The following is a 13,846-nucleotide window of genomic DNA, read 5'->3' on the forward strand; positions in this document are numbered from 1 at the left end:
CTTTGCAACCAATTAAAAGAAACACCAAGCTTTTATCACTATCTCAACTGTAACTCTGTGCAGAATGTGAATGTTATGATGAAATTAGAGTCAATTCTCAGACTTTGCAATGGTTTCAGAATAAAGTTTAAATTGTCTCCATCCACCCCGATGTTGTTTCATTTGGTACAGTTTAATTTAAATTCTTTTTTACAGAACTGCAGTTTCTGTTTACTTTTATTTGTTGTGGAATAAGTGGCCACATGAATTTGCTAGAGGAATCATTGCAACTTTAAATGAGTTATCTCTCTTCAGACAAAAAGAATGCTTTGAGAAAGAAGCTGTGAAGCTGTAGGAAAGAAATGAAGAATTAATCTAAAATATATTTTATGTTTAATTTTAGTTTTAATCATGGTAGAATATTGTTCCATCGTTCCATCTGCATAGACTCAGTCTTTAATTTGAAACCGCCATTGATGTCTTGCATAAAGCAGTATTGTCAGTGATTTTCACCATGAGCCAGACAGCAGCCTGCTCACTCTGAACAACAACCCACTTTAACTTTCTCACTAAAGTCTCGTTCTTATCCAAATTCTTCTTTAATTCTTATTCTTATTCAATTCATCTTCTTCACCATCTTATCCAACCTGAACAATTGTCTTGTTCTGCACCTCATCTTGGATTAGTATATTACTCATCACACAATACAGCAAATAAAACTAATATACACCAGGAGCTCCCAACATTCCAACTCATGACCCACTTAAATATCTCAATATCCGTGGCCTATATCCGACCCAGTAACAATACAGAGGCCAAAAAAAGTGGTTCAGAGCACTTTTTAATTTTAGAATTGAACTCTCTCTTGTTAGTTAACCATCTCATCATCACCATCTCTCTTGACAATCTGTCCTTTCGATTTTTTCCTGTTGGTAACTGGCTATTATTATCCAGTTTTTGCTACTTGACTTGCAATACCCCCAGTGTTACAACTCCTACTGAATAAAGTAATAACAAAATCAGAGGACAATGTGAACCATTCTCTCAAAAACCAAAGGCAAATTACACATTTTTCAATTTATATTAACAATGGTCTATAATTTAAGCCCAGTAGAATAAATGCATCTACTTTTAAACCCCTTTTAGTTTTACTACTACTGCATAAAAAATAAATTAAAAAAATTGCATGGGGATTTGGAAACAATTGTATATCACTGTACATTGTAAGCAACATTACTGAAAATAAGTACGGCTCATTATTTTTAGTAAAACTATTGAATTCATACTTGTTTTAAATGTCAGCCACACAACAATGTATACAGGGATTTTTAAGGCAGCAATGATTTATATACATTGCCTAATACTTTAATAGTTTGTGCTCAGATACTGTATATACAGGATTTTTCTTTCACAACTTTTATTAACCACAAAGCAAACAGTGCAGTGGAAACTCCTGTGTGCAGGCAACAAATTAGCTGCAGCACATCAAAGAACATGTAAGTTATCTGGAAAAGTCTGGATGCTGCTGTGGTCCTTCATGTTCAAAATCACTGCTATCAGCTCACCGTCTGCACGTGACCCGGAGCTACAGTTCATGTCTGTTTACTTTGTCTCTCGTTCCCTGTGGTAAACACCTGTCAGTCAAACACAGACATCGACATGCCTCTTCAGCTGGCAGAGGGGAAATGGAATCTTTCTGATATTTCCCCAAAGTAAACTCCTTTACGGTGTTTTTACAGGACAAAACTATTACCAATAGAACAATAATCTAAAAACACATTAATGATATTTTAAAATGAAATTTTAGTTGGACTCGGGTCACAGATGTAATTTCAGTTCATCCAGAGAGTGACGCAAATGTCTTATTTAATACAAAAGTTGTCAAAACATTTCAGTCAAAGCCACAGATGTAAAACTTATGATGGAGCCACAGGAGAAGCTAGTGACCAAAGTCATTAACATCATCTTTGTTGTACATCTGTGATGAGATATTTTTCATTGGACAAACGTGAAGTTTAAGCTGGTCATGCTAGATGAAAAGGCAGAGGAAAAAAAAGTTTATTTCCCAGTGTCTGAATACACTGCGGTGCTGTTTTGTATGTATTATTTATTCGACTTTATCTTCTCAGACAAAACGGCAGCAGCAAACATTATATTTCAACCCTGAGACCAAATTTAATCTTCCAGAAGAAATTATATCATATATCAAAATGCTGCAGACAACAGAGCCAGTCCTCATAAGTGAGCTGCAAAAGTATCCTCGATAAAACAGGTGGAGCGAGAACACTGTAGAATATTTGATTTGTATTTGACTGGAAGTGGACTGCGAATTGGAGCAGTGCTTAAACTGAGACTGATGATGTTTCACAAGTCTGAGAAAAGTCTAATGACACTGTGACAGTCCTAACAACAGCTTTCTTTTCTCACATAGAGAGGATGTGCTGTGATTACACCTTAATATAAGGAACAATTTTAGGTGTTGATTTTTTCTTCCTCTGACAAGACTTTGACTTGAACATCTAAAAACACTCCACTGGGCAGACGACATACAATTATGATTATATCTGAAAGAGATCAGAGATTTCAGCTTTGAAATGGCAATGGACAGTGGGCATTTACATTTGTGTACATGGAGGAAACTGGTGAAGCACATACAGTACATACTGTGTACTGTATACAGTGCATCAGACCTTTAGATAAGTGGCCGTAGCAGCTGCTGCTACAGGTGTTGTATGCTTTATATGTTCAAAGACTTTAACATCCTGAAGCAGCGACACAGTCATGAATATTCAGCTACCCCCCCACACCCCACGCACACACTCGCACTCTCCCTCTGAACACATGTAAAACCAGATAAACACAAAGTCTCATAGCATACATGTCCACTGAGCTCAGTCGTAGTGTCTTGTAGAAGTTAATTTTACCCTTCAGCTTCATTTAATTAGAAGCAGTGAGTGAAAAGGGCAGGCTTTGAATCTGGCTGACTGCAGTCAGCATGTAATCTGGCTCACTGCTGGACCGGAGTGGGATGACTGGCTCGATCCACGTTTGACATAATCCTTGGATTACACACATGCATGCAAACACACGCTCACACACACAATACACAATTATTAGAGATATGGACTTTTTTCTCCTTTTGGTCTCTTCGTCTTAACCAATTCACAAATAATGTTGCAGTGACTATAGGACACCTAAACTAGTTCACTACACGGATGGAGCAGATAAATTCCGACCCCTACATTATTGAACACAATCATAGTTGTCATTATGTATTAGTATTGGTCTTTGTTTTTATCCCTGGTTTTATTTTACCCTTGATTTCATCAAATTTGTCAGACTGTTTCAACCTTCTCATAGTCCGATTATATTTTATTTTAGTAATTGATGTGGCTCCATGCAGCACGATCACTTGGTTTCATAATAATTTTGCATCTTGAATAAGGTGAACTTTCCTGAATCTGAAGACGCCTTTTAATCTAAGGAAGAAAGACTGTTGGTTGTGAGCATCTTCAGGTACAACCAATAGAACTATAGATAGAAGCGACTTATACCTTTGTAATCATGGTAGAAATACTGAGACTGGTTGAATTGTATCAGGTGTATTGGACTGTAGTCATCATGGCAACAATAATAATCCTGCAGCTAAGGTTGGGGGTTATTTCTAGAAAAAACTATCAACCTTTGTCATAATGCTCACTCTGTGCTCACAGTGAAGAACATGTGGTTCAGATTGTTGAAGGATTTCACAGTGAAACAGTGACCTTGATTGTACTCTTATTTATCAGCCTATTCATCCACCTTAACCTGCTCTCCCTGATGTGGATTCTGTCGCCCTGTGTACTGCATCACTTAAAATGTCCTCCATTGCTCCAAACATAATTGCAACAGCCTTCAGCGGTAGCTTAATAAAAGTCTATAAAATGCACTGAAACGCACTAGTGACTGCATAGCTCATTAGTAATTTTTAATTTTTATATGTAGAATGAGAATGAATGAGCAGAGAAGCATAATGAATCCAGATGATCCCATACAGGGCGTTAGGGGTCTCTGAGGAGAGCGTTAAAATGTAGTGAATTGTACAATATGGCCCTCAGTCACCAGATCTATAAAAACCTAGGGTAGATGTTGGAGAAAAGTGCTTATATATAAGTACATTTTGTCTAGTTTGGACCAGTAGTTCCCTGTCTATGGTCATGATCCTCCAGGGGACACGTGAGTAATCTAAAAAAGGTGTGAAATGATAAAAGTCAGAGGAAATGAAAGAAAGAACAAAACTTGAAGTTCTGGACTTTGCTTTATGAAATATTGTTAATATTAGTAGATTATATCATTCTGTGTAGTATTAGATGACAAAAGTGAAAATGTCTCTTTGGTGGAACATCAAATACCTCTTAGACATCTGGAAAACTAACCAGAAACAACATTTTTGTTGGAGGCATAAACTACAAATGTTGGAGTCTCTATAATTAACCGTTTTACGAGCTGATTGTTGGGAGAATTTAACTCTTAACACACCACACACCACAGGAGAATCTCATAAAATAATCTTAAGAGCCTAAGATAATCGGGCGATTTTTGTCCTTGGTCGGAAGGGGGAAAATCGGGGGAAAATCAGACAGATTATCTTTATGTGTGTGGTAGGCTTAAAACTAATTTGATTGGTCGGCCAAATTTTGGCCCCTGCTCCTTACATAGATTACCAAATGTAGTCATTGATATATCACGTATGTCATCAATTACTGTCTAATACTTACCAGATATACTCAGATTTTTATAATTTTGCCAAAAAATGAGCCGCCTGGGATGGTACCTTTAAATCAAGAAATGATAACTAGCAGCTTCTGCATGTCTTTATGTAAAAAGCGAATGTGGGCCACAATGGAAGAGCTGAAAATGCTCCTTTGTGAAGTATCAGCCAAAGAGATGACACGGAGAGAACAAGGCAGAGCAGGCAACACTGTCAACCCACAGACACAGATGCTGCATGATTGTCACATCTTCAGTCACAAGACACTACCTGAGCTCTGTTACATCTGTTGTGATCCTCCAGTGGGCGAGAGGAGACAAGACACAGCCTGTAGAAGGGGGGGGGGAGAAGGGAAGAGGTAAAGGAAATTAAGAAAAGAGCAGAGTGCAGATAGGTACTGAAAAAATGATGACAAGAGCAAGAGAAAGAAACAGGAGAACTTAAAACAAAAATGTGAGTATAGAAAGAAAAAGGTTAAAAGTAATGGAGAGAAAAGAGGAAATGATAAAAGAACATGGAAGCAGCGAGGAATAGAAAATAAAAAAGCACACAAGCGAAAGGACAAGAAATAATGCATGTAGATAAGATAAGAGTTAATGCAAGACAGAATTGCTGTAGGATAGTTTTCTTTGGCGGAGACTTTCAGATATGACCCCAGCTGCAACACATACAAACACACACAAACAGATTATGGCCCAAGATTGAAGGAAGAACATGAAGATAATCGAGGCACTGGGATTAATAATGAGATTTGGTGAATGAGGAGCTTGTGGGTTGGAGGTGGGATTACAGCTCGCGGCCCGACGTTAACAAACACAATTCCCAACAGACAGCGAATGAGCAAAACAAAGCTGCCTTAAGAGGATTGAAGGGCTTGGCCATTGTGACTAAAACTATGTCTCAGATTGTCTTGCGCTCAGAGAATTAGGATGACATTGCCAAAATGGAAATACAGGCGTGCATCTTATACTGATGCTTGTAATCACACACAATCACGCACAGCCACATAAATAATGGGCGTACAGTATGGCTACAGAGCTGAGGTTTAGAGCTTCTGGGATTTTGTAACATGAATATTCAGATTTTAGGTGAGAGTTTTAAGACTCAGAGCCAATACTCTACATCACACACCTATACACACATTATATGGTATATCTAACCATGTGCACATGCCAACAGCTGTTTCCAGAGGTGAAAAGCAACACTAAGGTTAACTCCTGTCTCTGCCACCTCTTTGTTTTCTTTCACTAGACTTTCTAGCCAACATGCTAAAGCCAGAATGTTTGGATGCGAGCTCAGGGCTGTTGTCCCCTTTTGATAGTGGCTCATGGTAGCCTGAAGAGATAGCACTGCTCAGAGGATGTATTATAACCTCTTGTCTTGGAAAGGCAATGATGGCTGAGGCTCATATCAAGGGTCATTCACCACCACCCACGACCTACAACAAACAACATTTGGCAGTAGAAAAGAAAGAAACAAACAAAAAAAACTTACAAAGCCTTTTTTGTGACCTGCTCTTGCAAATTTGCAAAAACAGAGTTAGTTGGAAGTACGATAACACTGAATGTAACTCTATACGCCCAACTTTGCAGACTCTATAAGAGACTCTGTACTGCGTGGGCCAATGATGACTGCAACCTCTGAACTGAAGAAACTGCAACTAGAGGTTCAGAGACACAAAAACACACAGAACAAACCGTGGGAGAGGTTTGAAGTTTTTACACTTTTGAACACACGTGTACAAACAGAGTAAAAAGTGTTGTCCTCAGTAGCAGCAGGAGTAACAGCTCTGCATAGATTTCTTTATGCATAAGGCAAGGAGATGTGAAATTTTACTTTGACTTAAATATTAAAGGAACACTTGACTTTCAACGACTTTCACTACTCCAGTGTAAAACAGATCACAGACATACATTTATTTAGTTTAGCTTCTCTTATTAACTGGTTTTCCCTGTGTTTACATATACATACAGTATTGTACAGAAGCACTGTGGACTGTGTTTGTTTGTCTGCTTATGTGTTTCCTCTTGCGTCTCAAGGCAGTGAAGTGTCATATCATGCTGTGTGTGTGTACATATGTCCTTTTTCAATCCTGGATGAGAGCAGAGGAAAGAAAATGAGCAACAGAATGAAGGTACATTTAGATGAGAAATGAGCTGTCTATGGAGCACCAATGAGATGTGTGTGTGTGTGTGTGTGTGTGTGTGTGTGTGTGTGTGTGTGTCTGTGTGAGAGCAAATACCACTTTGTGTGGTTTTGCAGGATCCACAGGGCTAAAACTCTGAATATCTTGAGAAGCAGTTGAAGTGTGAATAACACAAACCAATAAAAAACTCACTTATTAGTAGCAGAGGAATTGCCCTGGAGAAATACCTTTGTTTCTCTGAGCCGTGTGTTCGTGCGTAGAGTCAGGAGGGAGGCTACGTGCAATTTGTATATGCAATTATTGCCGACAACAGGTGGGTTGGCTGAGGGGAATTTTTCATCTTGCTCAAACAATGCATGGCCTTATCATCAGACTCATATAGAGCTATTAAAGTGTGAAGAATTGGAGGAATGGGGGGAAGTTAAGACTTGGATTATTCAGACAAAAATGATGCTGAGATACAAATGTAGACCTTTGAAAGGCAAGTCACCTTGAAACAAATTAGCTGTCACTGATCAACTGTATTTCACATTATCTGGGTTAATTCTGCTTCTTGGTGGTTAGGCATGTACTGTAATGTGTCCTGGGCTTCATTAAAGATTCAGAGGTATAATGTAGTCACATTAACATCAGTCACATCTGGACCTGTGTGATTTTGCTTTGCTTCATCTTTCCCACCCTCTACAATTACAGCAATAAATATGTCGTTTAGGGAAATACATTCTAGTTTAGGGCACAACACATGAATTTGTATAGTTTATTAAGTTATCATCTGTCTGCACTAACTGCATGTGCCTGGGAGGTATCATGTTGGAGAATATGTGGCCACAATTGAACCATTTCAGCTGTTCACTTTATAATTCATCCACGCAATTTATTTGCGCCCTCAATTTGATCATTTGTGCACAAAAATTACTAATTCATGCACTCTAATTTGTGCACACAAATTATTAACTAAGCTTTATCGGCACATAGGACAAGTCTGGGTGTCAACTTTTTTTGTTTTCTTTTTCTCCCATATTCCATCTCAGTCCATAAACATGACACAAAGCATTAAAGCTACAAAGTGTGCTGCTGTAGTTGACTGACACAGACCTCTCCAACTTTCAGTTACAGCCATAGACTGTATGGGTACAGCAGTACAGATTAATTTTATTGAGGTGACAAGATCAGTCAATATGTGACCACACCTGACGAGCTGTTCTTCACACAGATAAACAGAGAATCATGCGATGCAGCTTTTTGGAACATGAGCTTGTTTCCTTCGCAAACTTTCTTTTTTACAAGAATCTATCAAATGTTTTCTTATTGGTAGCTTTCAATCAAAATATTTCAACTTAAAGTGGTTATTTGCAGAACTGTGGAGCCTATCACACCATGGTTGCCAAGGTAATCACAATAAAGCATGAGGTCAAGGTTAAGAAATTGTTTCATTACCTTTAAGCTCAAGAATGTCTTTGTTGGGTTTGGGCTGAATAAAATACTTTCTTGACTGGAAAGACAACCTTCATCGTCATGGTTACAATAGTAAACTTTGCTCCCATCATAATCATGACAGCTACAGCTTTTCTCATCGAAGGTCAGCCTCTTTAGAGTTCCTGTGGAACTTAATATTTCAGTATTTATAATAGTTGTCTGATGGTGTGAGATGAAACGTTTTCATGTAGAGGACACAACATGTACAGTTCATGACAACAACATGTGGCAACAGGCAGTGTGTCATTTATCGTTTCATGCCATCTTCCGGAGTTAAACAGAAAAGCAGACAGGGCTCAGGGTTCGTGCTCTGCCGTGCGGTTGCCACACAACACATTTTTTTCTAGACTTCATAAAGACCTTCCCTGATGTTTGCACTGACAGCTCTGCTCTTGTTTTTTTCTGTTGTTTTCTCCACTTGATACCACAAGTTAATACATCTACATTTCAGATGTCTTATTTTTCTTCCATTTTTAGCTTTGTTCAAATTGCAATATCCCGCCTCTGCTTGTTTTGTTTGTCAGAAAGTCACAAATTGAACATCATGTTGAACGAAACAAATGTCTTTAAAGTTTTTGTTTTTTGTTTTGTTTTAGTCAAGTTTTTGGCTTTTTGTTTGTTTGTTTCTGCATTCACTGAAGAATTTGAGAATAATGGTTGAGATAAATGGGTCGCAAAATAAACAAAATAAATCTCACAAAATAAATTTGTGAAAAATCAGAAAGATGGTAGAACACGTTTGCAGTGATTGAAAGGAAGAAGAATTGGGGGGAAAAGGTGTATTGGATTTAGGAACCCAAGGGTGAAACTTTATCGAAGAGAAGAGGTGAGAGTTAAAATGTGTGGGAATACAGAGAGAGGAGACTCGTAGCAATGCAGTGATTCTCCCTGTGGTTTTGCCGCTAATGAGAACATCTGCATCAGTCAAACAGCCGGAGAGGGAGAGGGAGAGAGAGAGATAGTTGGAAGGGAATAGCTGTTGGAGAGGAGAAAACAACGAGACTACACAGATTAGACAGATGTGCAGGAAAAAAGTGAAAAGACTGAAATACAGTACTGTAAGTGGTTCCAAATGGGGTTGGAGATTTGGTTGGGATCTCATGTTTTTAGAAGCAAAGAAAGCGCCCAGCTAGGCAAGAAAAGCACAATAACAGGCACTGAAAAGTCAAAGCCATCTATTTATTGCATTTACTAACGCATGTAATTTTGGCTCTCGGTTTGCTCTTCTCCTCAAGGTGCCAGTGCTCAGCTCAGTTTGAAGGGCCTGAGTGCCAGCAGAACAAGCACAGTTTCCACGGCAACGGCTATGCCTGGTTTCCTCCCATGATGCCTTGTTTCGAGAGTCACGTGTCACTGGAGTTCATCACGGACGTGGCTGATGGACTGCTGCTCTACAGTGGCCCCTTGGCTCAGCTGCAGGCCTGGGACAACGAGGACTTCATGGCCATAGGTAGGAGCTTGACACACACGTTCACACTTCACTTTGTGAGAGCAGCACAAACGTAGATGAGATAAAGGAAATTGCTTTTACTTTGTATTTAATTGATTTGGCATTTTTGGACCAGCAGGTAAATGTCCTCAGAGCCATCAATTATTATGACAAATGGAGAGGCAGAAAAGAGAGACTATGTTTACCTCAACTCTGTCTCCTCAGTCTCGCAATAGCATCAGTGCCTTAATTATATGTCTGGCTTTCATGGTGTATATCTCAGGTGCCTCTTATTTCATTTTGAAATCACTCTTTAGTACATGAAGAATGATGTTGCTTAACATAAAAAAAAAGGGTTTTGCCTTAGGGAGGCATTAATTTAATAAGTGGCCACTATTACTGTAGGTGAGATGAAGAATGGAGGGATTTAATGTTGGAGAACAGACGAAGCAGATTCCAGGAAAAATGTATCCCAGGGGGTACATGGGAAATGTTTTGTAGCTAATTGGCTAATTAGAAAATAATAGAATACAATATAATAGAAGTTATGATTTGATTGAAAAGGAAGAGCATGTGCGCCTGTAGATAGCTGAAACTCCTGATCGCCAGGTATTGTCATCGTAATTGTGTAAAAACTTAACTGTCGAAATTAATGAGTAAATGGTTGAAATCAGTGACCAAAAGTGATCCAGCCACTGCAGCTTCTAGTGGGATTGGCTATAAAAACTTGTTTTATGTCTCTCACTGTTATTCTCGTATAACCAACACATTTGGAACATGACAAATAGTGTGGATGAAGGGCATGTGATATAACTTTGTAGGTGTATCTAGACTGTGGTGCAACAGTTCGCGATTCTGTGACAAAACAAAATTGATTTGATTGAAATCTCCAAATGGAATCCATTGTGAATGAACTTTGAAAATTTGCAATGTTGAACTCACATCTGAGTTAAAACTGGGCTGTATTAGCCTATTAGCTGTGTTGCACCGTCCATATTTATTACCCATGCACACAGCCCTCATTGTCACTTCTAAAAACAATAGAAAACACTGTCTCCAATATGAGTTATCAGGAACAGATCATGAAACTGAGGCTCTTACACACGCAAGGCAAATGCAGTTTACTTTACAATCACTAAAATGTTCTGATTTATGAATATCAGAACATACTGAGCGATGCTGAAGGAAACATTTTGCACACGAACACAATTACTTCCACTTATGAAATACTAAATTGTTTTTGCAGAGCAAACAGCAAAACTTTGAATATTGATATTGAATGCAAACTCCGTGAAGTTAGTTGTTGTATTTTATATAAATTAGGATTTTCACTTTACTTCAATTCAATTCAATTCAATTCAATTCAATTCAATTCAATTCAATTCATTTATTAAGGACTGCACAACAAGTCGGCAGAATTTGCTTTCGGCACAGCATAGTGCCAGCACATAGTACTGTGTGGCAACAGACATCAGTTATACATTTAACAACTTTAACTTTCATTGCTATGGTGAGGTGACACATTCTCGCCGTGTTTTTGAATACCTGTATTTGTGCAGGAAATGACGTGGATGCATGTTTTTTGTGAGTACTGTACACATCATTTATGCTCCTTGCCCCTGGTGACAATTACCTACAACTAACAGCAAATGACATACATGGTCATCATTAGTTAAAGACAGAAGACAAATGTAAAGTGGAGGAATACACTGTACCTCACCTCCTAAATCCCCTCTTTCACTTAGCCTGAAGACTAATGAATGTTACAAGACAAGAACAGAAATCCATTTCAGGTTTAATTCCCTGTGTGTATTAACTTGCCACAACCTGAGGATTAGGCAGTGACAGTCAGTCTTACACAATTGCTCCCACACATTCTTTGATTTTGATCTTATTAAAGGTGACACTCCATGCATTTTGATGCGCATTACTTTTAACCAGAATTGTTTTTGCACAAATGCTAATTTAGAAAAGGAAAGCTGTGCCGTGGACACTTGGTCACACACAGAAACACACACACACACTCACACACACACACACATACACAAGAATGGCAGTCTATTATTTTATTGCTGTGGCAATATTGCTGAACTTCAAGACAATAAAACTTGTTGAATTACAGGCGGCAGGCAGGCAGGCATTATAGACAGAAAGAAAGAGAGAACAAAATGTCTTGTACATCATGGTATATTTAGTGTTTTAATCTGAGAGACTCACGCCTCCTTGTCTCTCTCGCTACTTCTTCCCTTGCTTTGGTCTTCTCTCTTGGGAGATATGCTGTTGTTCCATCACTGCCAAAGTAATATGTGTGGGAGGTGAGGTCCGCCTGGAGAGCCGGACGTGTGAGTGCTTGTGTGTGTGTGTGAGTGCTTGTGTCTGTTTGATTGCAGGTTTGCAGTTTGAATCCTAGATTATTTCTACAGCTTTGGTTGGTGTCAGAGGGTCTGAGTGCATCTGAAAGCCAGTCATTTTGTGGTATTGGATCCTAAAGAGTTAATGGGTTTATTAGTGAGGTAAAAGCTGATTTGTGCAGTGCAGACTGTAATTACAGTCAGGCTGTACATATTTAGAGCCCTAATTAACTTGTTTCAAGGTTCACCTACTGCATGATAGGAATTCATCATTAAATATAAACTGTGTTGGAGTCTCATATAACTGCATGTATGGATGCAAGTTTATCAGTGTATTAAAGACCCACTCCCGTGAAAATCGTGTTTTTTGAGCTTTTCACATGTTCCTGTGGCATTTTTCTTGTGTTAGAGGACATATTAGCAGAAAAGGAAGTGCAAAATTGCATTTCTGAGTTTTTCTGCCTTCAAACTGCTGTGAACCAATGGCAGACGCAAACTGGCAGTTTCAGGGAGACTGGAGTTGAGGGTGTCACAGCTCCAGGGGAGGGCACTAGTGCTACAAGCTCCCGCCCCGCTCTGCATCTGGCTCAGAGGTGAAAGGCTTCACAGCTCGGTGTAACTGTCATGGTATAGCAAGTATAGCTCACCTGGTAGAGCAGCTTGCACTGTAAGCAAGGACTCCAGTCTGGGATCAAATCCCAGTGTGTAGTTTTACGCTAAACACGCTGAATCTGTAATTGTACAATGTCCAGCTGTCAGCAACCGGGGGGTGGGGTGCGAGGAGGTGGCTGGGCGGGTGCAAAACAACGCAGTCTCCGCCCACCCCCCAGAGGTGCATTGCTAATGTGCATGGCTAATGAGCTGGTTTTAAAATGGCCAAAAAGGGTCGCGGGAGTGGGACTTTAAACAGTGCAATTGTGACTTTTTGACCATCTTTGTGCCCAGAATTTATTTGAGTCATTATTTCAGAGTTCTGGGAACACTGTGATATCAAGACAAAAAACCCAGTTTTTTGTCTTGAGTGGGTTGTCCACTAACTGGAAGGTCGGTGGTTCGATTCCCGGCTGCTCCAGGCTGCATGTCTAATGGCGCTTTTACACTACACTTTCACAGCACGGAACAGCGCGGCACGGCTCTGTAAAGGTGCTTTTCCCCTACAGCTGAGTTCTCTAGTACCTCCTGAGTAGGGGCGGGGTCGGCACGGGGGTGATCGCGGGGCAATCGCAGGGCCGCATTGTCCGCCTCTCTTTTTTCGATCCGCTCGTCAGCTCCAAACTCACTCGTCTGCACCTCGATCACGGACCTCAGTGTGGTTTTACACACAGCAACATTTAACTCTGGTGAAGGAATAACAACAGTCTCGATACAGATCATCGGGCGCTGTTGCCGCTGTGTTTTTGAAATTTCCGGGTTTGATTCTCATGTCGGACGTAGTGCTCACAGTCTTCCAGTGACAACACTCTGTCCAATCAGTGGAAGGCAGTCGGCTGACGTCACGTTTTAGTATCGCTTCGGCTCGCTTGGATCCAGGGCCGAGGAGGTTCTAAAAACCTGGTACCAGGCACTAGGGCTAGTTGAAAAGCAAAAAAAGCGGGCCGTGCTGCGCCATGCCGCGCAGTGCTGTGCCGTGCTATGCCGCGCCAGTGGAAAAGCGCCATAAGATTCCTTGGGCAAGACACTGAACTCTTGTCCTCCGATGTGTGCATTGGGTGTAT

At 39.9% G+C, this 13,846-nt stretch overlaps 1 protein-coding gene across 1 annotated transcript in view; it reads left to right on the forward strand.

The window, feature by feature from the left end:
- Positions 1–13,846, forward strand: part of LOC311006298 (neural-cadherin) — a gene marked incomplete at its 5' end in the record, with an annotated part of 358,210 nt that overhangs the window by 250,508 nt on the left and 93,856 nt on the right. The window contains one exon of the mRNA XM_083999073.1: positions 9,587–9,801. Within this exon, the coding sequence (XP_083855199.1) occupies positions 9,587–9,801 (215 nt within the window). The remainder of the gene's footprint in view (positions 1–9,586; positions 9,802–13,846) is intronic.

The sequence above is a fragment of the Trachurus trachurus genome, assembly GCF_905171665.1.
Source record: "Trachurus trachurus genome assembly, chromosome: 3".
Lineage (NCBI taxonomy): Eukaryota > Metazoa > Chordata > Actinopteri > Carangiformes > Carangidae > Trachurus > Trachurus trachurus.